General features: G+C 52.1%; 6 protein-coding genes across 6 annotated transcripts; 4 read left to right on the forward strand and 2 right to left on the reverse strand.

Moving 5' to 3' along the window:
• Positions 1–184: 184 nt before the first annotated feature.
• On the forward strand, positions 185–568 carry INS49_003777 (uncharacterized protein; the record flags this gene model as incomplete). The annotated part of the gene is made up of 1 exon (XM_043164567.1): positions 185–568. One exon carries the CDS (start codon positions 185–187, stop codon positions 566–568), a length of 384 nt encoding a protein of 127 aa, XP_043019332.1.
• A 3,735-nt stretch (positions 569–4,303) lies between these two features.
• On the reverse strand, positions 4,304–6,277 carry INS49_003778 (uncharacterized protein; the record flags this gene model as incomplete). The annotated part of the gene is made up of 3 exons (XM_043164568.1): positions 4,304–5,441; positions 5,592–6,203; positions 6,267–6,277. 3 exons carry the CDS (start codon positions 6,275–6,277, stop codon positions 4,304–4,306), a joined length of 1,761 nt encoding a protein of 586 aa, XP_043019333.1.
• A 1,752-nt stretch (positions 6,278–8,029) lies between these two features.
• On the forward strand, positions 8,030–9,750 carry INS49_003779 (uncharacterized protein; the record flags this gene model as incomplete). The annotated part of the gene is made up of 5 exons (XM_043164569.1): positions 8,030–8,274; positions 8,331–8,472; positions 8,544–8,859; positions 8,922–9,283; positions 9,367–9,750. 5 exons carry the CDS (start codon positions 8,030–8,032, stop codon positions 9,748–9,750), a joined length of 1,449 nt encoding a protein of 482 aa, XP_043019334.1.
• Positions 9,751–14,967: 5,217 nt separating this feature from the next.
• INS49_003780 (uncharacterized protein) lies at positions 14,968–17,613 on the forward strand (the record flags this gene model as incomplete). The annotated part of the gene is made up of 11 exons (XM_043164570.1): positions 14,968–15,001; positions 15,404–15,445; positions 15,505–15,516; positions 15,583–15,651; positions 15,713–15,756; positions 15,870–15,891; positions 16,046–16,411; positions 16,470–17,002; positions 17,065–17,133; positions 17,191–17,369; positions 17,433–17,613. The coding sequence occupies 11 exons, from the start codon at positions 14,968–14,970 to the stop codon at positions 17,611–17,613; spliced, it is 1,551 nt and encodes a 516-aa protein (XP_043019335.1).
• A 738-nt stretch (positions 17,614–18,351) lies between these two features.
• INS49_003781 (uncharacterized protein) lies at positions 18,352–19,737 on the reverse strand (the record flags this gene model as incomplete). Its single annotated transcript, XM_043164571.1, has 3 exons — positions 18,352–19,131; positions 19,206–19,531; positions 19,734–19,737. 3 exons carry the CDS (start codon positions 19,735–19,737, stop codon positions 18,352–18,354), a joined length of 1,110 nt encoding a protein of 369 aa, XP_043019336.1.
• A 1,482-nt stretch (positions 19,738–21,219) lies between these two features.
• INS49_003782 (uncharacterized protein) lies at positions 21,220–22,290 on the forward strand (the record flags this gene model as incomplete). The annotated part of the gene is made up of 1 exon (XM_043164572.1): positions 21,220–22,290. The coding sequence occupies one exon, from the start codon at positions 21,220–21,222 to the stop codon at positions 22,288–22,290; it is 1,071 nt and encodes a 356-aa protein (XP_043019337.1).
• Positions 22,291–23,729: the final 1,439 nt, after the last annotated feature.

Consider the following 23,729-nt stretch of genomic DNA (forward strand, 5'->3'; position numbering starts at 1 on the left):
TAGCAGCTTATCTGGAATTGTAGCGACGTATTTAATTATGGAGTACTTATAAGTAGCAACTTGTGCGGATTGGGACTGCTTCATGTTGCAGAATACCCACGTTGCAATTCTCTGGACTTCAGCCACATTTGCAAACTTCTTCCAGAGAATGTTCAGCACAAGCTTTTTGGTCCTGGCTTTTGCCATGGCAGCCGTCGCAAATCCCCTCAAATCCAATGAGCCCACTTTAACCACCACTGTAGCTGAGGAGCTGCCTGGGCAGACCCTCGCTCCTTCTCCGGGTTACGTGGACGTTGAGCTTCGCAACCTCGCCATCACGACCACACTCGGCGTCAAGTGCACCGTCACCAAAGTTGTGGGCAGCCCCGTCCAGGGCGATCCGACCCTGACCAAGTACCCCTACACGGTCACATCTACGGCGGCAACGAATTGCCACGGCTGCAAGTTGAGCGTGATCACGCGCTCGGTCATCACGTTCGAGCCAGTGAAGTACACCAAGACGATCACAGCTCCTGATCCAACCACCGAATATAGTTGGGTGTGTTTGCCGACTGGGTTGGCAGAATAGGACTGGACAGTCCTGTCTTATTTTGGAAGAGTGAAATCCAAAAGACATGGAAAGATCGCAAAACATCATCAGAATCACTACAGAAGCTAGTCAGCGACCAGTATTAGCAAAGGAAACGGCAAGGAGAGATGTTGTGAGGACGTGTTTAGATTCAAATCGTTGTTGTCGAGCCCGAAGAGCTGTGGCAAAGTGCCTGGACTCGAAGAGGAATCATGAGGGCGCACTCAAACACCCTCATACTGTTGGGCACAGCGCTTATTGTACCTAGGTGAATTTGGGTTGATGCACTCCTTCTTGCATGTCATGTTCACTCTTGGTCATACCATTGGGGAATAATTCGTCGGCTTGGCTTCCCGTATCCAGCCTTGGGATCGAGCTAGCCGTCTAACAACTCAGTAGTCTTTCAATGCAGCTTTACTCTTGTGGTTTCGGCCTTCGTATCTCACTAGGAGCCGCACTTGGCCGATACAGCGGTCGTTTCTGTCGGAACTCGAATTCGTTGCCTGCAAGGTTTAGACGGAAACGATCTCGTCTGTGGATAGCGCAGACTTTCGCTCTTCGAAACAGGCTCACGTATGTCAAAACAAGACATGGGGCAAAGTTCCAGCAGCTTCCTTCGATGGCAACCTGCCAAATTGGAGACTCTGCCGTTGCGTGAGATACTGTAACAAAAGAGGTGGCGTTTGGGGGAGAGTCAGATTGAAGTCGAGGAGAATTCGGTGCTGTGTTTGTCATTCGTGTGTCTGATGAGGTCACCACCACAACGGTCTGGGATCTATCTCGTTTGACCTCCATGGGGTGAAGGAGCCGAGCTTGTTCACCGTGGACGGCGCAGGACATTGTCAGCCCACGGCATACGTCTCAAACTGCAAGAGAGATACTCGTAGATGAATTTTCTATACGCCCATGTTCGTGTTTTCGATCGGACTCTCTGCAAGTCGACGCGGTTGGATCATCGAAAGGTTGTACAGGAGGTGTGACGCCGATGGATCGCTGGGTGAGCCAGAACTCGCACTGGTGCACAGTCTGTTTTTGGGAGCTGCCCCATGAACTGGGCGGCTGGCACTGTTTGATAGAATTCTGGGTCATTTGTCTACCAATTCGTCGTTTCCTCAGCCAGGAAACGGTTGCCAGTGTTGGGTGCGTGGTGGTGGGGCAGGGAGAAAAGAGAAGTTGACAGGCACAAAGAACTACGCATCAAGGGACGAAACACACGATGGTGCGGAGAAGGGTTTCAGTCGTTAGCATGGGATTGTTTGGCACGAGTTGAAAGGAGCCGTCGCAAAGTTCAGGCCGCCACCAACAATTGCTTGCTTGTTTGGTTGGTGCTTTTGGGAGCCTTGACTGCTTGGAGTGGCTGATCGAGGTCTGTTCAGACGACGCTGACCTCTCCTCGAGTGAAACTGTCAATGATGCATCCATCAAGATCTCCTCTTGATCCAGGTTGGAGTCCTTGGACCTGAGTACCTAGGTAGGCTGCTGACGAAGGTGGAGAGCAACTGCCCGAGGGCCCACGCGTCGCGTACCAGCAGAGCTCATGCGGGAACAAGCGCAGTCTGACCTGACTGCGTGTGCTGCGTCGCAGACAAACACGATGGGTGTGGCACTAGCATTTGTCACTTTGGCTGAGATTAAATGGACAGGTTTGACGGCACCGACGTAGTAGGAGAAGAGGAGCAAGGCCGATGGGACGAGCAAGAGAGATGGTATCACCACAGAGGTCGCAAGGGATCACAGCGCAAGCAGAGGCAGTAAACGACAGAGAAAGACCGCTGAGCGAGGGAGACAAGACTGAATGTCGACCGTCACACGTCAGGCAGGCGAAGCAGGTCGTCAATTCTCTTCTTCGCATCGCGAGACAAGCTCACGAGTGCAATGAAAAGAGGGGGGGAAGAAGGTCCAATCAATATTTCGCCACCACGAAGCCATACCGAAGCAGCTTGCAGAGCCATAGGCAGTGAGCACACGTCCCACGCTGGATGAAGGGCCGAACCACTTGCAGAGCCATATGCAGTGAGCTCACGTCCCACGCTGGATGAAGGGCCGACAGCAACAGGAGCAAACCAATCATGGAATGTCGACAAATGCAAAGGGGAGGTTGAGGTGCAGTGAGGTGATCGGAGGGGCCGAGGCCACTGAGTTGTGTCAGAAGGAGTTGTTGTGTTGTGTTGTGTTGTGTTGTGATGAGGGAAGAAGGAAGGGGGAAGGAGAGAGAGCCAGCTGCCTCTGAGGGTTTAAGTACTCGAAGGGGGAGCTGGTGGCTGATTTCGAATCACAAACCAGACACGTACCTGGGCCCAGGGCAGGCTAGCGTGCGGCTCTGGGAGGAAACAAGCTCGCGCTAGCGGCCTTTTGACAGCTTATGTGGGCCCATGTCCACACACCTGCGCGGTCAACACCAAGCAAGGACCGCAACACTTGTCGTGATCCCAAGCCACCATGGCACTTTACAGGAACAAAAAAATAATGTGCATGATGCTTAAAGTTTTGCGAAGCTTCTGTATGTATTTTTGTCAATATTAGACGTTCCGTTGTCGAGGGATCCGTAAATTTTGTGCCTCATCCTCCACCCGCCTCCTCCGTTTCCAGACCTGGCGCCCACATTAAGCCAGCCAACCAAAATTTTGGGCTCTTGGGCACCTTTCCACTTTGGGACTCGCTGATCTCGATCCGTTCTTGCGCCTGCTGCTCCCGCTACCGATGCCCAAGCCTGTCCCGCTGCCTCTTCCCAGCACGTGACGCCTTCACTTTCGTTGCAGTCTCTCCCATCAAAGCCTCGACCATTGCTTGTCGGTTGTAATCAATTGTTCATTCTGTTATCGTAATCGATGAGACTGCCCAGGTGCATTTGTAGAACTTGTCCCTGACCCTGACTCCTGCTGTCAAGGGCTGCAGTGCCTCGCACCCCCGTGCGCTCGACGCTCGGCAACACCCTCAGAGCTGTCTTCTGCAGAATGTCCCACAGCCTTGCACCCAATCTGTGACCACTTTCCGTGCGCTCGTGAGCTGGTTTCTCAGTGCTACGAAGAGAATCTTGCGTAGGTAGTCGGCCACATGGCTGCCACTTCTGTTTGCTGGTCAAGTCTCCACATGAGCGTGCAGCCCATATTACTTGCTCTACATTCAATGATTGGCTCACATACTGCTGTGTTGGTGGTACCTCACATCGCAGCGGGGTGTGCTCTTCCCTGCCATTGCCAACCTACATTGGATGCCTGAGAAGATTGAGCTCTTTAGTTACTGCGGGGTGGCCGAGGCATCGTCGACTCGGGCGGACAAGCTGACTGCGCAGCCGGCAAACAACGTCCAAATCACCTCTGCCCTTTACCTACCTCTAACGGTCTTCACACTGCTCACTGTGCTGTTCTGACAATCGCCCGAATGGCGACAGTGATGGTTGAGCTGCCTCCTCTGGGACCTTGCAACGATTCCAACGATTTCTCTCAATTTGAGCTCTGCGCCGACCGCCAACGTTTGCAACGTCTGTCTCTGGCGTGGCTTGGTCTCAGGCCCTTCATGCGAACCAGCAAAGTGCATTCTTCCAGTAGTAGGTCGCCTTCCACTTCCACTTCCAAAGCACCCCAAGTCATCCATGGATGTTGCTTACAGCTCTGCTGGCTAACATCAAACAGGCACTGGTATCGGAGCAGCCTTTGATCGACCCACATGGATCAACACAATGTAGTCACTCGGCATCAAGACCTTTGGCCTTCAATCACAAGAAACGCGTCTATTTCATCCTTCTCGTTTTGTCTCCCGCTCTTGCACGGCTTCGATCGCATCCCCCATCAGCTTCAGGAATCTGTCCTGTTCCATGATGTACCGTGTCATCCACCAAATATCCGATGCCTCCTTTTTCTCGCAGGTGTGATACCAACCATCGCTCGCCGCACGATTCTTGCACATCATGTACGACTTCTCTCCTCCTGTCACCCTTGGATCAGAGCAGACGAACGACCAACCCTCGGGGTCTGTCGTGAAGCTCCAGCACCTGGAGGTGTCGAACGGGAGGAATGAGGTCCCGTCATCTGGCATCTGTTCCAGATCTCCTCCAGGACCGGGGTAACAATTTCCAAGGACCTTGTTCGCCCCGGCCACAAAGTATAACTGTCCAGTCATCTTAGCCAAGTTGCGGAAGCCCCTGTGACATAGCCTGTCCGGCTGGATTTCGACCAGAGCTCCTCGTCCTTCCTCCATGAACATGACATGCGTGAAACCGGCACCGTGCATTCCCACCAGAACGTCCGTGTGTCGCGCAATCTCGATCTGTTCTCGGAACGGCTTGCCTTCGAAGTCCACAAGGCGGATGTCCGCCACGTGTGCAAACTTGGCCTTGGCTGCCTCGAAGAGATGTTCTTCAAGTCCAATCAACCTGCGCGAGTTCCTTCGGACAACGATGCTGACGTTGAGTCTCGGTGGGGATGGCGATAGGAATAGGCTGGAGGCATGTGAGCGTGGTGCACCACGCTGCCGCTCGCGGGGAATGCCGTAGAAATCAAAGACTCGCTGGATAAAGACCCGCAGGACAGCGTTCTCGTCGCAATTGATGGTCACCCAGTCCGACCAGAGAGGGTTGGCAGCACCCGCCAAAGGGATGATTAATTTGTCCACTGGTATTACAGCCGCATCTTTCCTGGAGCTTGTGTCGCTACTCCTACTGGCGACCCACTCAGCTAACCGTATGGGTTCCTTGCCCGATGCTAGTTGAAAGAGGTCGAAATAGGGACCGTCCGGAAATTCGTCGATGATCACTATCTCCGTCCTTGGAAGGTCTTCGGGGCTGAACACAGCTTTGCCTCCAGAATCTGGGTCAGGCGTGGTGCGCAGGACATCCAGCGTGGATAGGACTGCCATGATCTCATTGAGGCAATGCCTGGGAAATCTGTCAGCAAGCTAATTTGTCTTCATATCCGGAATAGACAAGTCGCATATGCGGCCACAGAATGTCTTGGTTTCTGCGCTCCGCACAAAGTTACCCCTTTGACAATCCAGAAAGGAAAACAATTGTCTCAGAAATGCTAACCAGAGATTTCCGTCTACCTCCCGTTTCATTAGAATTACAAAGCTCTTCTCTTTGAGCTGTGATGGTCCGACAGAGCCTCCACCCAGAAACATGGGCGTCTTTTTGAGTTTCAGGTCCATCCACTCTTTCAGAATATACTTCGGCCCAGTTAGATACTGGTAAGATTGCAAGTCCTCGAATGGAGCAGCGCCCAATGCTTTCTCCTGGTCGGAAAGCCCACGAATCTGGCAGTCGAATGCGAACTTCTGCTGTTTGGTGTCAAAGACAACGCCTTTTTGAGCTATACAGAAGGAGTCTAACGACCCGCTGGCAAAGGAGCCGGAGTTGACGGTGTGAAAGCAGGTGAGGTCGGATGCCGAGCTCTCTGAACAATATCCTGCTCGGCGGTCCCGGAAGTCCTCGAGAAACTTTGTGCTGAACCTGTCTCTACAGAACTGAGACTGTGGCTCTGAACTTCGCCCTGGTCCGGTGGCGTTGTACTCGGGTGGGAGCGGAAGAGCCGCCACGACGGTCCGGTCGCCATCTCGTACCGTGCCCTCCTCGTCAGGGGGAGCCTGCTGGCCCTCGGCGGTCGGCAATGGTCCCAGGCTCCTTGTGGGGAAAGACCGCAAGCTGAAGAGAAGAAGCAGCACGAGTCCTGAAAGTAAAAGTGCGTATTTGCGTCCAGGTGCAAACAACGTGGCCATATTGCCGACAGAGAGCCAGGTTTACAGGTGAGTGCATGCAGTGAGCTGCCAGAATTACGCTGGATGGAAGAAGTTCGTTCGGGAGAGGCTCTGACTCGTTGACCGGTTTCATACTTTGCTGTGGGATCCGTTCGCCTGGAGCACCAATCACTGTGCGATGGGACTGAGAAGCTCAATAGCTGAATCAGTAAGTAACATCCTGGGCACTCCCAAGAAACAGGCATGATCGGCTTAGCTGAGCACGGGGAGTCCGAAAAACAACAGCAGCTGGACTTTGCACTCTCGCAACGCGGAACACCTGTGTATATTCAATTGCGGAGCTGCTAACACTTTTTTGCACCATCGACTTGGATTGCCGCCACTCATCAGACGACGCATCTGAAAAGTCTGCGTTGAGATATGCAAGCGTGTTCCAAGTTGAAGAGGTGGGTTGGTAGAGTCCATCTCGCCAGTCGCAGGCGACTCAGCATGAGCCAGAGGCACTGGTGCAAGGTTGCAGGTCATCGTCCAAGATGCAGACTGCTGCTTATATCTTGCGACGCGTAGGTGGCCACTCTACACATGAAGCATGCCTGCAAAAGTGCGAATGGTTGCGCGCATCAGGCGATGCATTGCGAGGAGCGTACAGACGGAGCAGAGCCAAACGTTTCAGAGGAAGCAGCATAAATGGCTTCATAGACAACGCAATCGCCCAATACGATGGCCGAGGGCGGAAGTTTATCGAGCAGGTCCGCCCGTTCCGACAGGGTCTCCTCTCTTTTGACGTGTCACATGGTCGACTGGCCATTGTTGTAATCTGCTGTCAGCTGGCCATGAGTTGGCATGGAAGTGATTTTGCAGCAATGCACTTTTGTGGTTCAGTGATCACGCGTATTTGAGCAGACTGATCGGCACCCGGCTTGAGCCTGTTACTTAAACTGGCTTATCTTGCATACAAGTGTGGCCGATACTACTTCGAGGGCTTCCCACACAACCGGCACTTTATTTTCGGTCCCCAAATCACCGTCCGCTGGATTTTGATCAAGGTGTGACCAGGCTGTGAAGTAGTCACATAAATGACGTGGCATTGATGGACACGTAAGACGGTGCGCTATTCGCCCACATATTGTGCCGGCCCTGTTTGTCAGCGAGTTACGGGCTGTCCATGCCGCATTCTTGAAGTAGATGTTGGATGACCGGGCTGAGAAGTGGTTATATTTCCTTTTTGCCTAGAAAACAATGAATCAGCCCCAAGTCGTAGCAGGGCAGTGGTTCCGCAACACTGGAAAATGTGTCTTGGGCAGCACCGCGATGATCGATCGCTACTCAATTCTTGCCAGCGAGGGCAGCAACTGTCAAACGGCATTTTGGTTATTCTCTGACTTGCATCAAGAATCGGGTGCTCACTCTTTCAACAATCGGCTTGGAGCATCCATGTGGTGCCTGAAATCGGTTCATAACCGGGTGATGTCCCAGCTGGGTCAATACGCGGAGACGGAGATTAATCGGCCAATTGGGTCAAGCACTGCTTGAGTAGGCCATCAGGCGAGCTGCCTCGAGGCAATCTGTATGCAATCAAGTTCACATTGGGAGGGTTTCACGGAAATACATGTCTTGCCCTGGAAACTCTGGTCGGAGTATTTGAGCGTGCCGGGCTGTCCTCTAGCTAAGCTTTCAGAAAGAAGTTGCTCTGCAGCACTCGATTCTCTTCTCACTCTTGTGACTTTGACTGAGCCCAAATAATAACGATTTACTTTACTCCACAAGAACACAATGCCCCGGTCACTACACGACCTCTTGTGCGCCACTTCAGCAACGATGAACGACGAGTCCAGCAACAAGAAGGTCCACGGACTCGTAGACCAGGGCGAAAGCAAAGCCGATAGCGACAACCAGACTCACAGTGAAGGCGGACATGAAGCTTATCAATTCCCCGAAGGCGGGTTCCGAGCCTGGCTGGTAGTCTCAGGGTCGGCTGCCAGCATGTTCTGTACCTTTGGATATCTCACCGGATTCGGGTATGTGAATAGCGTCTCGGCTGTCTCTCGATCCGGCGTACTGAACACCAAGACAGAATCTACCAGCAATGGTATGGCGAGAACCAGCTCAAATCTTACACCCAGTCAGACATCTCATGGATTGGGTCGGTCCAGATTTTCCTAACCTTCGCAGGAGGCTTGGTAGGGGGTCCAGTACTGGACCGCTACGGCAGCGTGGTAAGTTGAATCCCATTCCGTGCCGTTGAAGGGGCACGTAAGACTATACGCTGACACATAACCATCGGCAGGCCATGCTTCCAGTCTCCGTGATTTACGTGATCTCTCTCGTCTTGACAAGCTTCTGCAAGGAATATTACCAATTCTTCCTTGCCCAAGCTATACTAGCGGGTCTATGTCTCGGCTTCCTCTTCTCAAATTCATTAGCCATCATTGGACACTACTTTGATAAACGCTATGGTCTCGCTTCTGGTATTGTTATGGCAGGCGCTGCTGTTGGTGGGGTAATATTCCCAATCGCGCTCAACAGGCTGCTCAACGAAGTCGGTCTCAGCTTCGGATGGTCCGTTCGAATATGTGCTCTAGTGGTTCTCGTGCTTTTGGCTTGTGTGTGAACCCACGGCTACGTCCATTCCGCTGCTTTCTGGCTTACAGCTGACCTTACACAGACGCAAACCTGACCATGAAGCCGCGCCTCCCCCCGACGAAACAAAGCATGGACCTCTCCTTGATGAGACGGCCGGTATACATCCTCGTTGCCATAGGTGGCTGGTTGCTCAACTGGGGCCTTTACATTCCTCTGTTCTACCTGCCTCCATTCGCAATCACGGCTGGCCTCAGTGCAAAGCTTGCGCCGCACACTGTGGCCATCTTCAATGCCGTGTCAATCTTCGGCCGTGTCCTCGCAGGAGCACTTGCTGATAATCTGGGCTGTGTGAGTTCTGCCTTGGATGTCTTCGAATTCCACCCGGCCATTATCGCAGTCCTTGTTTTGCCCCCAACCTGGGTTCAACAGGCCTCCGGTATCGAGGTCTTGCAAGGGAGGGCTCAACAATGCCTCTATCTAATTCGCACTCATTCTGATCTGGACAAGACTGACTTGAGATTATGCAGTTCAACGTCGTGATCATTAATGGCCTTCTTTGCGCTGTTTCTCTGTTCGTCTGGGCAGCCACGCACACGGCTGCCGGCGTCCTCGTGGTCACCATTATCCAAGGACTCTTTATCGGGAGCATTGTGTCCTTACAAGCCGCCATCATTACGACCGTCACCCCTGATCCGAAAAACCTGGGCTCGATGATTGGATTTACCATGGCCATCTGGGCTTGTGGCGGGCTGACAGGGCCTCCTATTGCCGGAGCCATCCTAAATGGCCACGACGGCCCTGGAAGCTATAGTGGTCCCGGGTATTTCGGTGGCGCATCTCTCATCGCCGGCTCTGCGTTCTTCTTCGCTGCTCGCTTGATCATGCAGAAGACACTGCTCGCCAAGGTTTAATGAAAGCCTACTAGTAAGGACATGAGCGGTCATTGTGTCTCGTACAGGTCTTGGAAGCCCGTAACAAAGCAGTGGGTCCCTTGGATATATGGATTCACAAATTCGGAAGCATTGCTTATGAGGTGACGTAGACCAAAGTCTACAGGTCACTTTGAAAAGGCGTGATCCGATTACGAAGAAGAGATCATGGCGAGGAAGTTTCTCAGAGCCCAGCTGCTGAGACAAGGAGAGACGACAAGCTTTACACCTCTTGAACTTGTAAAGAATCTGTGTGCCGTGTGTGGTCCACGGCATGGTAGGCATTGACTCAGCCATATGGTCAAGTTACAGTGTCTTCCTACATACAGACGATAGAGGATCACCAGAAAATAGAATCAGTCCGTCATGTTTCGTTGCTTCTGCCTCCTTCGTGCCCCGCACATGATCATAATACTTCTCGACGCCCTCATATTCGGGCTTTCGCAGTCTCTCACTCATTTATACCACGGTTGAGTACTTCTAATATATACGCAAACGTTTTCAGTGGCTACAAAGTTACCTCCAAATCGCTCAGGTTAGACAACATGCTGAAGGAAAAGTAGGGGGATTGTATTGATGGGTTCCAATAGGAAATACAGCGTAAAAGAGCAATCCCTGGAAAATCATCAAGCCGATGACCTTTTCTACGTTAAAACCGATCCGGCATAGTCTGTAGATCTCGAGCCCCATTTAGCTAGTGTGTGTAGATAGAAAGCTGTCACTGGATTTCTCGATTGGCACAACGTGTGAAGACTCTCGTATGCCACACGCCACTGTTCGATTCTGACTGTGCGTCTCATACAGTAAGCATTACATTGTGGAGCCTGGAGAAAGAAGACTTCGTATCTTCCGCTTTTGAAGTCCTCAGACAAGAAAACACAGCAGGGACTGCAGTCCAGGCACTAGCGTTGCTTTTTTCTCTTGGAAATCCGGCCCGCAATCCCGCGGGGTGCTTTATCAGTCTCAGAATTAGTCTGGACAAGCACTGTGCCAACCCTTGCACGAGAACCGTATCAATTCATTCAGGGGTGATGTTTTCGTGCTCCTTTTCCTGTGCAGAACCGCAATTTCGCTGCTTTGAACCCGTTCGGATTCAACATGCAAGGGAGGTCAAGTGCCTATCTGCAGGCGGGAACAACATTACACCCGAGTCCCACGGGAACGAGGTGGCTCATTCAGGTGGCGAGACTGCCGCGTTCCGAACATGCACAGGGAGGCCGTAACCAGACTTTCAACGGGTTTTAGCGCGAGACGCTGATCTGCCCTGGTGCCACGTGCAGTTAATCTAGGTGATTTACATCGCAACCAACCCACCTGTGTTACCCAGCAAAGTATTAATAAGACTCAGCAACAGATTAATAAGGTCGCTGGTACGACGGGACACGTGCAAAATACCACGTTGCCCCCTCCATGTCACAACATAAAGATATGACCTCCTCACTAGTTCCTGGTTCTTCGTGTCTCACCACCAGGATGATAGCACACTTGCAGACGTCAATTCCACAAGCGACTTGGAAGTACACAAGTCTTGGTACATTGGGACTTCGAAGGTGTTTAACGTTGGTATGAGTCTTCCTGATACGCCAGCGATCATGATACCGTAGCGCAACGCTGGACCCAGCGAAAGAAACCAGTACTAGTCGAGTATACCGAGTAAGATGGATACAGGACCACGTATTCGATAGTGCCGACTTTCACACATGATTTTGCCCGCGTGTGTAATTGTCTGTAGGTTGAAGGAGTCGATGGACCTCGTCCTCCATCTCTGAGCCTCACTCACGACAAGACGGGTCTAGGCGTCTGCATTGTGCGATTCTCATACATACCGGGCAAATGTGTACCGAATCCCAGAAATCGTCCATGCAATGCGCATTGTAGGATGCTGACAAGGAGCGCGGTCGCCTGATCTGTCGTCCGGCCTGCCGCCAGGGCATTAGAGCTGAAGACAGACACGGCAAAGGCAGTCAATGGCGAGACGAGGACCAGCGAGCTATCTCAAAGAGAGCATTGCAATCTGACATGGGCCAAGAATCCTATAGGCTCAGGAATCCCTTAGGTCCGTCTTGCGCCACATGCAGTGTGTCCAACCATGAGACTGCCCTCCACAATGCCTCAGAGTCCCCAGAAGCAGCTCTTTGTGGAGATGAGTTAGTGACCTTTTACGGCACACATGAGCGGCGGCCCCTGCCAAAGAGTCTTTTCAGCCCGAGGACAGACAAGATTCATTCATGCCTGTGTTGGTAAAGTTTTCTATTTTGAGACGTAGTAGAAACATCACACGTGGGGAACAGGGGCCGATCCCTGTGTTTCTCCAAGGTAGATATACGCAGCGATAGTGTGAGCGGATCCCAGAAAATGGAGACGGCGGGAGGCGCGGGATGTTACCTCGCCCGTCCTATCGAGCTGCCGGTGAGCACCGGGACAGTCCGATTTGTCGTCATTTCTCATCTTTCAACTTGTCTTCGCGCCAGCGGCAAAGCTGCGCACCATCTCCCACGGTCTTGTCTTGTATTCGTGACCGGCCACCCGCCGGGCCAGACACCCTTGTTGTGCGGCGCGCTTGCGTGCAGTCATGCACCCACGGGCATGGGTATGATCCCATCACAAGGCCCGAGTGTTGTGCGTCTGTAATACGATCGAAAGTTCCGACTTCCACCAGACCCACTATTTTGCGGGGTGAATGCCCAACAGGACAGCGGTCGTCTCACTGGCTCGGCCGCGACGCAGTCATCAACATGCGTTCGTTCATAGGCACGAGTGGCGCGAAGTTGCGCTGGTTCCATAGGGGCTACCGGCACAAACGCCAAGCGCGAATCTAGCATCTACAGGATCTGTGGCGTGCTCTCAGCTGTACGGTATTGTGGTGGCGTGCCAGCCGTGCTGGCATCGCTTTGTTCTAGACGGTTGGGCGAAGTTTGTTGGCCTATCAGGTCTTGTTGGGCAAGCCAGGATGTCAGCCTCAAGATGTTTATTTTTACTGTGTCAAGCAGACCAAAGGAGAAGGCCGCGGCCTACAAGGGTCTCGTGCCAACGAAACACGAAGCCAAGGCTGCAACCCCAGTCCTCCAGCCCTTGGGGACGGCCCGTACTAAGCCTTGTGTAAATGAGTGGCAATAAAATGGACTCACCGACTGCATGCCTGGGGCTCAGCGGCTTCGAGGATTTGTTATTTCGCCAGCATCCGAATCCCAATTCCCGGCCGACTATGGCTGCAATGTCGTCGGCCTCCACACCACTGGCCGACCACCGGCCGACGATAGACCGTCCCTTGCCGACCAGTGATTGGCCAGCTGCACGTCTTACTCACATAGAGACGTCAAGTCATAGCCCAAAGAGGACGTCCTGGCCGCTGGCGCATATGCCTACACCGCTGTAGGCATCCGTGTGGGGAGACGCCCCTATGCACTTCGTGAGACATGCACAGGGAATCACATGCACATGCAGCAAAGTGCGCCGTCAACTCTCAGGACCTGTTCGAGAAATGGGCGAGGCCCGAGGCTCCTAGATCGCATTGTGTGGTCATTTGTCCACATTTTCGTGAGCGCCTCTGCAAGTCGGGTCCGAAGGAATCAAGTCCGGGCCAATGCGTCCGTTGTACTTGGGATCACACTGGGATGTACCTCGTAAGTGGAATGACAGTCTCCCAGCAAGGCACGGGCATCGGCTGATGGCTGTACTTGGTACTTCTGATGCCCAATTACTTCTGTACGATCGAGCCAGTACCAAGGATTCGGGATCGGATATCCCAGGCACCAGTTACGGGGCACGCCAGATCTGACAGTGTCTATGTAGACACTTTATCGACGGGGGGGGGGATCTCGTTGACAGTCCCAGACCAGCCGGTTCCTGGAAGCAATCTCTTCGACATCATGTCCATGCCATGTCGTTTCTCTACTCTCTCTTCCGGCCGACTGACAAGCTCCCGATAGAGGGATGAAACGGTAACATCGGCTTGAACAGTCACCCATCCCCCTACTTAAATGAGACCCACCGGTTCAAAACACTCAGATACATCATGGCCACTATGTGATTGTGACTTGATCGCTCGCGCGCGAGCTATGAGCCGTCCGGTTCCAGATAGTTCATTGCTTGGCTCGTGCTACCGCTGCTGGCCGTGGCTCCCAGACCACTGCTTGTATATCGTGTGTGTCGTGTATAACCCCCAGGTGGCGTGAGCGGTTGTCAGCGGCTAGCCAGCGGGACCAGTTCAAACTCTATTCGGCCTGTCGACAACCTCCATACTTCCCGCCCTCATGCGGGTTCTCCGAGCCGCCCGGAAAATGAGACCTCCACGAAGCTCGGCTGGGACGAAGCTAGTCTGTTACAGTCAGGCTGATTTTAAGCTTGACTCCTCGAGGCTGTCTTGTTCGTATGTCATCAATTGCCCATTGCTGTTGATAACACTTCACTCATTTTGCCTAACAGCTTGGCAATGGGCATCCCACGGGCAAAGCTGAAAAGAACCAAGATAGTTTGAGGGTTAAGGCTCATGCTTGCGCCCCTGGTCTCATCCTCGCTGGACCTTCTCATGCTCAGCCTGATGGACAGGCCATGCGGCCGAGCAGCATTATTCTCGCTTTCTCGCTCCTACTTCCTGTGAAGCTCGTGTTCGGCATATTCGGACAGGGAGGACTAGTTGGTCGCGCAAGCGCTTAGACATCTATCCGCAAGTCAAGGAAGTATACGGGTTTTCCATGTCACTCTTCAAGTTACCACGAACCGCGCATATCGCTTCCGTGAAGTGAAGCCTGAATATTAGATACCTCTTGATACATCTACTCGGCTCTTCCTTACATTCCGAAATTACTTTTCGATAGCACTGCACTCTTCCACCTCCTTCAAGTGAAGGTGTGTCAACCCTAGATAGTCCTGACAACGGGGGGTGGACCACCCAGGCGCCTTGTCTCATGACAGACCACGCTGGGCAGTTACACGGCGCCCAGAAACTCATTTTCGATGAAGATAACTGGCATGCATGTACTGTCGCAATGTGGAGGAGCGTTCTGACGGTAGCGAAGCACTACTCATCTCATTTCACGATCTCACGGTCCTATGAGGAACGTTTCGGTCTGCCTAGACCACAGTTGATCACACACGTTTCCTTTCGTGTAATATTAGCCTCTCGACCATTCGAAAGCAATCTAGAAAACATTGGATGGCTTATCACAGGGCTTCGATCCCTCGGACGGCCGCAGTTGTATGAGGTCTAGTTCAGATCAAGGCAAATGGTATCGTGAGCTTGGAGTATAAAGGTTCCCTCGTCTGCCCTTTCCATGAGACTCGGAGCCAACACAACCACTCCAAAGCACAGCTCACACTCTCTTGATATCTCTTCATCCTCGCTCGCTTGGCTGCCTCTGACGCTTTGGTTCATTCGTTCCCAGCTCTGTCGAGATGCATCTTTTTACTTCCCTTTTTGTCACCGGGCTACTGTCCTTGCAGCCAGCCCGGGCAGCTCCCTCCTCACTTCTCCAGCCCACCGAAGTCCGTCAGGACGTGGGCTGTAATACACCCACAAACCGTGCATGTTGGGCCGACGGCTTTGACATTACCACGGATTACGAGACCAAGACCCCGCTCACCGGCGTTGTCAGGCCGTACACACTGACTCTCACTGAAGAGACCAATTGGAAAGGGCCAGATGGAGTGGTCAAAGATCTGGTGATGTTGGTCAACGGTAAGTTTTCTACGATGAAATTTGACCGAACTGCATCGACTGACTGAAATTTGCATTAGGCGATATTATTGGTGTGTCTTCAATCCTGCTCCGCTTCAAGCTTCTCGGAACATAATGTCACTAACGTGATGGTAAAGGGCCAACTATCCACGCGAAATGGGGAGACACCATCTCGGTCAAAGTCATCAACAACTTGGAGACCAATGGTGAGTATCCATGCGGGAACTGAGATTAATTCATGTCAAACAAAAGCTTACGCCAGCCAAGGCACCAGTATTCACTGGCACGGATTCCGGCAACTCGGTACCAATGTTAGTGTCCTTCCCCATCAATTACCACCCCTAGCACTGTTCAAAAGATGAGACAGAAACCCCAAGAAGCATTGCACTACGGTTTGATCAGTTGCTGACTGGCGCGAATACAGCTTCACGACGGTGTCAACGGAAGTAAGTTGGTTCATAACAGCTTTAAATCCCTACTGAACACGTTTGAGGCTGGGCTTTGTCAGACGTGTCAGATCTTCTGGCCTTCTGCAGAAGCCTTCAAAGGCTCTCGTCTTATTGGTGGAAACCTGAGCATTCATCACTAACAGGACTTCAGTCACCGAGTGCCCTATACCCCCGAAAGGTGGTGAGCGGCAGTATACCTTCATAGCTCGACAATACGGGAGTGGGTGGTATCACAGCCACTTCTCAGCCCAGTACGGTAACGGGATCATTGGCGCCATCCAGGTTGACGGCCCGGCAAGCCTGCCTTATGATATTGATCTTGGCCCCATGCTCTTGACGGACTATTACCACGATACCGCAGATAACCTCGTCCATTACACCGAGACCAACGGCGCTCCCCCAAGCGACAACGTCCTCTTCAACGGCCATACAGTGAACCCATCGACAGGAGAAGGCGAGTATGAGAAGGTGACGCTCACTCCAGGAAAGAGGCATCGTCTCCGTCTCATCAACACCAGTAAGTCACATCGGCCCCCGTAGCCCGCGAGCAGCCAGCAATTTTGACACTTTATCAGGCGTCGAGAATAACTTCCAAGTCTCGATTGTCGGCCACGACATGACAGTGATCGCTTCCGACTTTGTCCCTGTGACTTCGTTCACCACGGACAGCCTCTTCATCGCCGTGGGCCAAAGATACGACGTCACAATCGAAGCGAAGGAAGACATTGGAAACTACTGGTTCAATGTGACCTTCGGCGGAGGCAACCTTTGCGGCGCATCAAGGACCCCTCACCCAGCTGCAATTCTCCACTACGACGGTGCTCCCGATAGCCTGCCAACGAACGAGGGCACACGGCCGAGAGACCACAACTGCCTGGATCTCTTCAATCTCACTCCGGTTGTCCAGCGCAAAGTCTCGACCGCCTTCACGCCTTCTGCTGACAACACCTTGGAGGTTCAGCTTCCCACCGGTCCAAAGTTTGTGTGGAAGATCAACGGCAAAGCCATCAGGACGGAATGGGAGAACCCCGTGGCCCAGTATATTGCTTCCAACCGCACCGATTACCCAGAAACAGACAGCATCTGGCAGGTGGACGCTGTTGACCAAGTGAGTTTGTTCATGATTTCCACGCTTTCCTGTGTTCGCGCAAAGGCTGACATGTCTACAAGTGGGTTTACTGGCTCATCGAGAATGATCCAGAAGGAGCTTTCAGTCTTCCACATCCGATTCATCTCCACGTAAGTTTAATCCCAAATCGCATTCTTGTGCCAGCTGTGCTAACAGGTCTTGTACAGGGACACGACTTCCTTGTCGTTGGTCGGTCACCGGAAGCAGCCCCTGCGACGCAGACCAAGTATGCGTTTGACGCTTCCCTGTTGAACGGAGCCAACCCCGTGAGACGTGATGTGACCATGCTTCCTGCCGCTGGCTGGCTGCTTCTCGCGTTCAAGACAAACAACCCCGGCTCCTGGCTGTATGTCCCCCCTCGACGAGCCGTTTGCGTCAAGGAATACTTTAGCTGACTCATTGTTTCCAGAATGCACTGCCACATCGCATGGCACATTTCCGGGGGACTCGGGCTGACCTTCCTCGAGCGACTTCGTGATTATCAAGCTGGGATGAAGCAGAGCGATATAGATGTCCTGAACACCCAGTGCAAGGCTTGGAATGAACATGCCAAGAACGCCCCATGGCCGCAGGCTGATTCGGGTCTTTGATCCGCAGTCGACGAGCCTACAACTACAGCCAAATCGGCATGAAATCTGTTTCCGGGGATCCTATGTTTGCGATATTGTTTCCTCTTATGCGAATAATGCTTAATTCTATTGCGGGAGCGTTGTGGGTTGGAGCACCTTGTCGTATACTTCATATATGTACTATTGCTAAATCATAATTCATATTCTCCGTTCACTCTAATTCGGTCTGCAAGCCTGCTATCAGACTAGCTAGAATGGTGGCACGTCCATATTACAAATGTGACTGGGCTCGAGGAATAAGAGGCTTCAAGGACTTCTGCAAGGGACTTGCGACGTCTGATTTGCGAACACAATTTAATCGTCACAGCATCGGAACCATCACGATGGTCCTTAAGAATGCTTCCTGGTGTACGTTTATCGTATGCAATATTGGAGATCGTTCACCGTTTCTCTGCCGCGGAAACTAAAGCAAGGAAGATAAGTACTCATCATGGACTAGGGGCAGGGAAGGAGAGGTGCTGTTGTCTGCGTGGTGGTTGAGGCCAAAAGTGTTGTTCGCATGCAAGGGAAACTAATGCCCAGGTAGATTGTGAATTAAACTGGCCTTGGTGACTCATGCATAGACTTATACGCCACTTATCCAAATGATACCCGTTATAAAGCAATTCTACTGGAAACTGCGCCTGGGCTGGATCTGAGGACAGGCTCAGTCAGCTCCAGAAAGTGTTGAGCAAGGAAACCTTTGTTCACCCTTCACCTCTACTGTTCTATCGCTTCTGTCGGCTGAGCTGTGGTCCGAATATCGACGGGTTTGCCCTGCACGCTGTCCAAAAATACTGCAGGGCTCTTCCGGTGACGATTCACCTTGAGCTCGAAAACGTCCAGCCTTTGATAGCCCCCGGATATGTCGTGGCACTGTTTCCCCTCGATGCAGTCCTCAAGGTTAAAATCCGCGTACAAAATGCCTTCTTCATGTTGCAAGAACTCCTTTGCTTCTCTCTCACCAGCGCTGTTGACCGTGAAAGCTTGAATTGGCGCCCCCGCAGGATCAAAAAACATACTGACGCTTCTCGACGAATCTCTCAAGACTTGAGAGACTCTTTCCGGGTCCTCAGCACCGTCGGCGATGACACTGATGGCTTCATTCTCAAGAACGCCGGCGCACACTATCCCGTAGCATTTTGCTTCGAAACAATGAGCAGCTGCACGCACTTTGTTGGCCGAAACGTTGTCGTAGTTCCGGCTCCTTGCGATCGGCAAAGTCACATTCGTACTATCCTCGCTCGTCCTTCCTTTCACGTTCGATGACGCCGGCTTCGCCGTCCTGGTCGGCCATGCTGCAGGCCAGGTGGAGATATGAATCTGTTCCCCTTGGGCCATGAGGGAGTACCGGGCTAGCGAGTTTGTATTCTCGCCGCAGATGAGGTTTCCTATTTTCCCGAAGGCTGTCTCCGAAACCCTCAGGCCGTGTCCGTCGCCGTTGCTCCAGGTCAGCTTCTCGGCACGAGTTTCCGGTGATGGACCAGCACGTCCCCGTTGCTTCCGATAAGCAGGTTCGAGTTATATAGCGTCGCGCTGCTCGAGTGGACCTTTTCAGATATTCCTATGCTAACGATAGCCCCGGTCTGTTTCGCCGTAGCCCGGACTCGGATAGCTTGGATCTCCTCTCCATCTGCGAAGACACTTTCGAGAGCCATGCGTCGGAACAGGTCATGGTTCTCAGTTGGGGCTCTCAGAGAGCTCCAGAGGGGGAATGCAGGTACGTACGTCTCCGGAAATACGATGAGATTGGCCTTGTTCTTTGCTGCTTGGTGGATCAGGGAGAGCGCTTTGTCCGTCGTCGCTCTGCTGACAGGAACACAGGCGAGGCATGGCACGCCGCCGCCCTGACGAGTGATGCCATCAGTGCGAGAGTCCAAGGCGCAGAACTGCGCTGCAACTGGGGCTAGGGTGGGTTGGCAAGCAAGTGCAGGTGAATGATGTTGGGGGGCGATAGAGGTCGCACGTATTGCAGAGTAGCAGCACAAACTACAAAAGAGGGGGTTCGTGGAGAACAGACAAGTCCTGCCGGAAAGTAAGGGGACTGGCTGCAGCTGTCATCTTTTAGTCCTGTTTATTAACACTGCACGCAGGGAACTTACTCATACTGCATGCTCCCTATCCGTCTTTGGGTCGGCGGTAAGATGACAGGCAGTGATTTGGTCCTCGACACAACAATATGCCAGCCGAGGCCAAGCAAGACCCAAGGGCCCAAGCGAGGTTCAGTTGTCGACTACCCACCTGGCTTACTCTCATATGCAATCAATCATACCATTTTCGCGCTAATGACCTGCACAAAACACATCACACCCTTTTTCGTTTACACTTTTTCCAACTCTCTTAATTTAGCTTCAATCTATTTAAAATATATATAAGAAGAAAGCTGCTTCTTTTCTTATTTTATTTCTTCTTTTTATTATTAAATTAAGTATTTAAAGGAGGAGTAATTTATATTTAAATGTTATGGGCTGGCCCCAAAGGGGCTGCAAGCTGGCTAGTGCCTTCTCTTATAAGCTGCAAAGCAGCAACCTTTTAATTAAGCCAAAAGGTACGTAATAATCCAAGCTCCCTTAAATTATTTAGCCATATTATATAAGGCTTAGGCAATAGCCTAAGCCCATTATATAGCCCCTTCCCCCAGGACCCCCTTAATATAGTAATATAATTACCCCCAAGGCTTACCCGCAATATTGCCTTTTAAGTTAGGGATCTTCTTTATAAAAGGGGTGCTTGCATTTACTTGCGATAAACATAACTTAAACTCTTAATCCTAAAGCTTGGATTATTTATTATGGGCTGGCCTTAAAGGGGCTGCAGGCTGGCTAGCGCCTTTTCCCATAAGCTGTAAAGCAGCAACCTTTTAACTAAGCCAAAAGGTATGTAATAATCCAAGCTCCCTTGAATTATCTAGCCATACTATATAAGGCTTGGGCAATAGCCTAAGCCCATTACATTAAATTAAAGTTAAAAATAACTTAAGTTTAAATTAAATTTTAAAAAGAATTAAAGAAGGGTAAATTTTAAGAATTACATTAAAATTTTTAAGGAAATAAGGTAAATTTAATAAGATTTACTTAAAATTATACTTTCCTTAAAATTTTAAATTTTTTTTTAAAATAAAATATTAATATACTTTATACCTTTAATATTTCCTTTACTCTTTTTAAATAAATATTAAAAGAATTAATAAAGAAGCAGCTTTCTTTTAATATAGGTTAAAATTAAATTAATAAGGTATTTATTATATAGGAGGTGAAAATATATAAAAAAATAAAGTGCATACAAAAAAGGGTGTGGGGTGTTATGTGCAGGTTACTAGCGCCAAAATGGTACGATTGATTGCATATGAGAGTAGCGCTTCTTTGTGTCCAGCGCTTACATGGTGACACCAGACGGTGTCCGATCGGCCGAAAGCATGATTTGTAATGAGACCGCCCAACAAGAGGCACAATCGGCCCACACATCGCGTATGGGTCAACAAAGATACAATAAATAGGATTAATGTCGTCGCGCAGGTTCCTCTCAACATGACCTCTGACCTACCTAGGTGATATTGCCACGTTAAATTCGGACCAACCGCCACGAAGAATGGAACCTCAGAGTGCCAGAGTTAGGACCGTTCTCGTCACCGGTGCGAATGGATACATTGGCAACGCTGTCGCGAGAGGATTCGTTCGCGCCGGCTGGATCACGTACGGCCTCGTCAGGTCCCCCTCGAGTGCGCACTCACTTGCTGCTGAGGAGATTCTGCCTATAATAGGCAGCATCGGCGATGTTGGCACGCACGATGAGATCAAAAGCCAGCTGCCCCCGGCCCTCGACGCCATCGTCTCCACCACCGAAGACCACAGCGACTATGTTCAGCACTACACTGCTATCATCAGTCTTCTGCGCACAGTGGCATCAAGAAGTGTGGAAGACGGGATCAGGCCACTAGTCATCTTTACCTCGGGTTGCAAGGACTACGGGCTGGGTCCTCACTTCGCCAACGATCCCTCCCTCAGCCCTCACACCGAGCTGAGTCCCATCCGTCCACCAGTTTTCGCCGCGCTGCGTGCAGAATATTCTCAAAAGATTCTCGAGCACGACGACCTCTTTTCCCCAGTCTTGGTGAGGCCCACGAATGTCCACGGACGGTCGTCAAGCTTCTATGGTATCTTCCTGAGCGTTGCCAACCAGGTTGCCACAGACGACAAGCCATTAGTGATGCCGGTCCCACCAGACAGCATTGTCCACAGCATGCATGTCGATGACTGCGGTGACGCGTATGTCGCTATCGCAGCGCATCCACGGCGGGAAGACGTCTCGGGACAGGTCTTCAATATCTCTGCGCGGAGGTACGAGACGGTGGATGAGGTGGGGAGGGCACTAGCTGCTGAATATGGTATCTCGGAGGGGCTGAAGTACGTTGACAAGAAGGATCTGGGGCAGGGAGAGAGTCCATGGCCCCCGGGACTGGTGGACTTTCCCCAATGGACAGGATCCGAGAAGCTTAGGAGCATCACGGGCTGGAGAGACCATCGGCCGTTGTTCTCAGAGGCGATTCATGTTTATCGGGTGGCGTATGATGCAGCGCAATCAGCTGGACACGAGAATGTCCAAAAGGTGGGCAAGCTCTACGAGACAGCGTTGTCCACTGGGCGATGGAGAAGGGTTTAAGCTATGCAGCCAGAGCTCGAGGTACGCTTCTTTATGGCGGGCTTGCTAGCAGTGGCTGAAGCATGCAACTAAGCACCAAAATCTAGGTGGCCTGATTTTGTCCCCTATGAGTGTTTCGATAATCACGCTCATAGTCCAATGCTGGAGAACTACTGGGCCAGCCTCGGTGGCTCTGATTGAGCAGCACAACCGTTCCCCGCGGGGAGATACCGTCACAAGGGCAGTGTCGCTACAGCGGCCCCTCAGTTAAGAAGCAAACGCCAGCCCACCGTAGGACTCGTGGTACAAAGGCTGACCTGGTTGGTAGCAGAGACTCGGCCGAAGCACGTCTCGCAGGGAAAATTATGTCGAGGGCTGGTGCACGATGTCGAGCTACCTGGGCCGACATTCCTGCTGCATACAGCCAGCACAAATGCCCAGCTTGTCAAGCAGGCAGGCGGGGACGACTGCCATCTTCTCCCTGTCTAGCGTAGGCTGAGGCACGTGTTAGTGAAGGAAGGTATCCTGCGACGTCACAGGCCACTAGTGGCCATCAAGGTACAAGAGCAGGAACGGAAAGGACAGAAAGGTCTGGAGTGGGTGTCGGCCTAGGTACCGTACTTGGAAAAGAAACGGTCGGTTGCGGGGTTGAAACAGCGACTCGGCCGAGCCAGCTGGTTGCCTGGGGTACCGTGGTATTACCTGAGTACGGTGGGTGGGTGGAAAAACGCGGGGAAGGAGAGCTCAAGCTCTGGGGACCGGGGACGAGAGGAAAATGAAACCGACTTCGACGGCGACTGCGATGGCGGCGGCGGTTGTTGGGATGCTTAGACCTGCCAGATTGCCGGAGGAATGCAACGCCAGCGGCCATCGAGAGTTGCAAGTCTGTGACAAGACTGACGGACCGACAGAAGACTGGCAGTGAGGTTGGTCGATTGAGTTTGCTCAGGGTGCGTCAGGAGACGAGTGTGGTGTTGATGCATTGATCAATCAGGAGCGGGCAGTCAGATGTCGAGTTCCCCGGAAGGAGAAGAAGATGACGATCCCCCGCTCGTCCTGTCCCTTTGGAGCACGCTTGGAAGCTTGGAACCCGGCACGGTTGACGACGCGAGGCCGTACTGTTGGCCGATGCTGCTTCACGTTCGTTTCGTGGCTGGAGGCAGGTGCGGCTGCAGGCCGGTGAGCTGGGGGCGTGACAGTCTAGATGCCACTTGGTACATGCATGCTCCCGTACTCGTAGACTGCTACTGTACATGCACGGCCGACCGCGATCGATGCCTAGGCCGTGGCAATGCGCCCACGATCCACGATGCACAATCCACGATCGCAGGGGTTGTGGCTGTGTGCCCCGTTCCTCAGTGCCTGGTGATGAGGGGTTACAAAAGTCAAACGGGAAATTAGAATTGCTGCTCTGCTTGCTGCCGCGCTGTGTCGTGCTGCAAGACGAGGAGATGCAACAG

Source organism: Diaporthe citri, assembly GCF_014595645.1.
Source record: "Diaporthe citri strain NFHF-8-4 chromosome Unknown scaffold_10, whole genome shotgun sequence".
Lineage (NCBI taxonomy): Eukaryota > Fungi > Ascomycota > Sordariomycetes > Diaporthales > Diaporthaceae > Diaporthe > Diaporthe citri.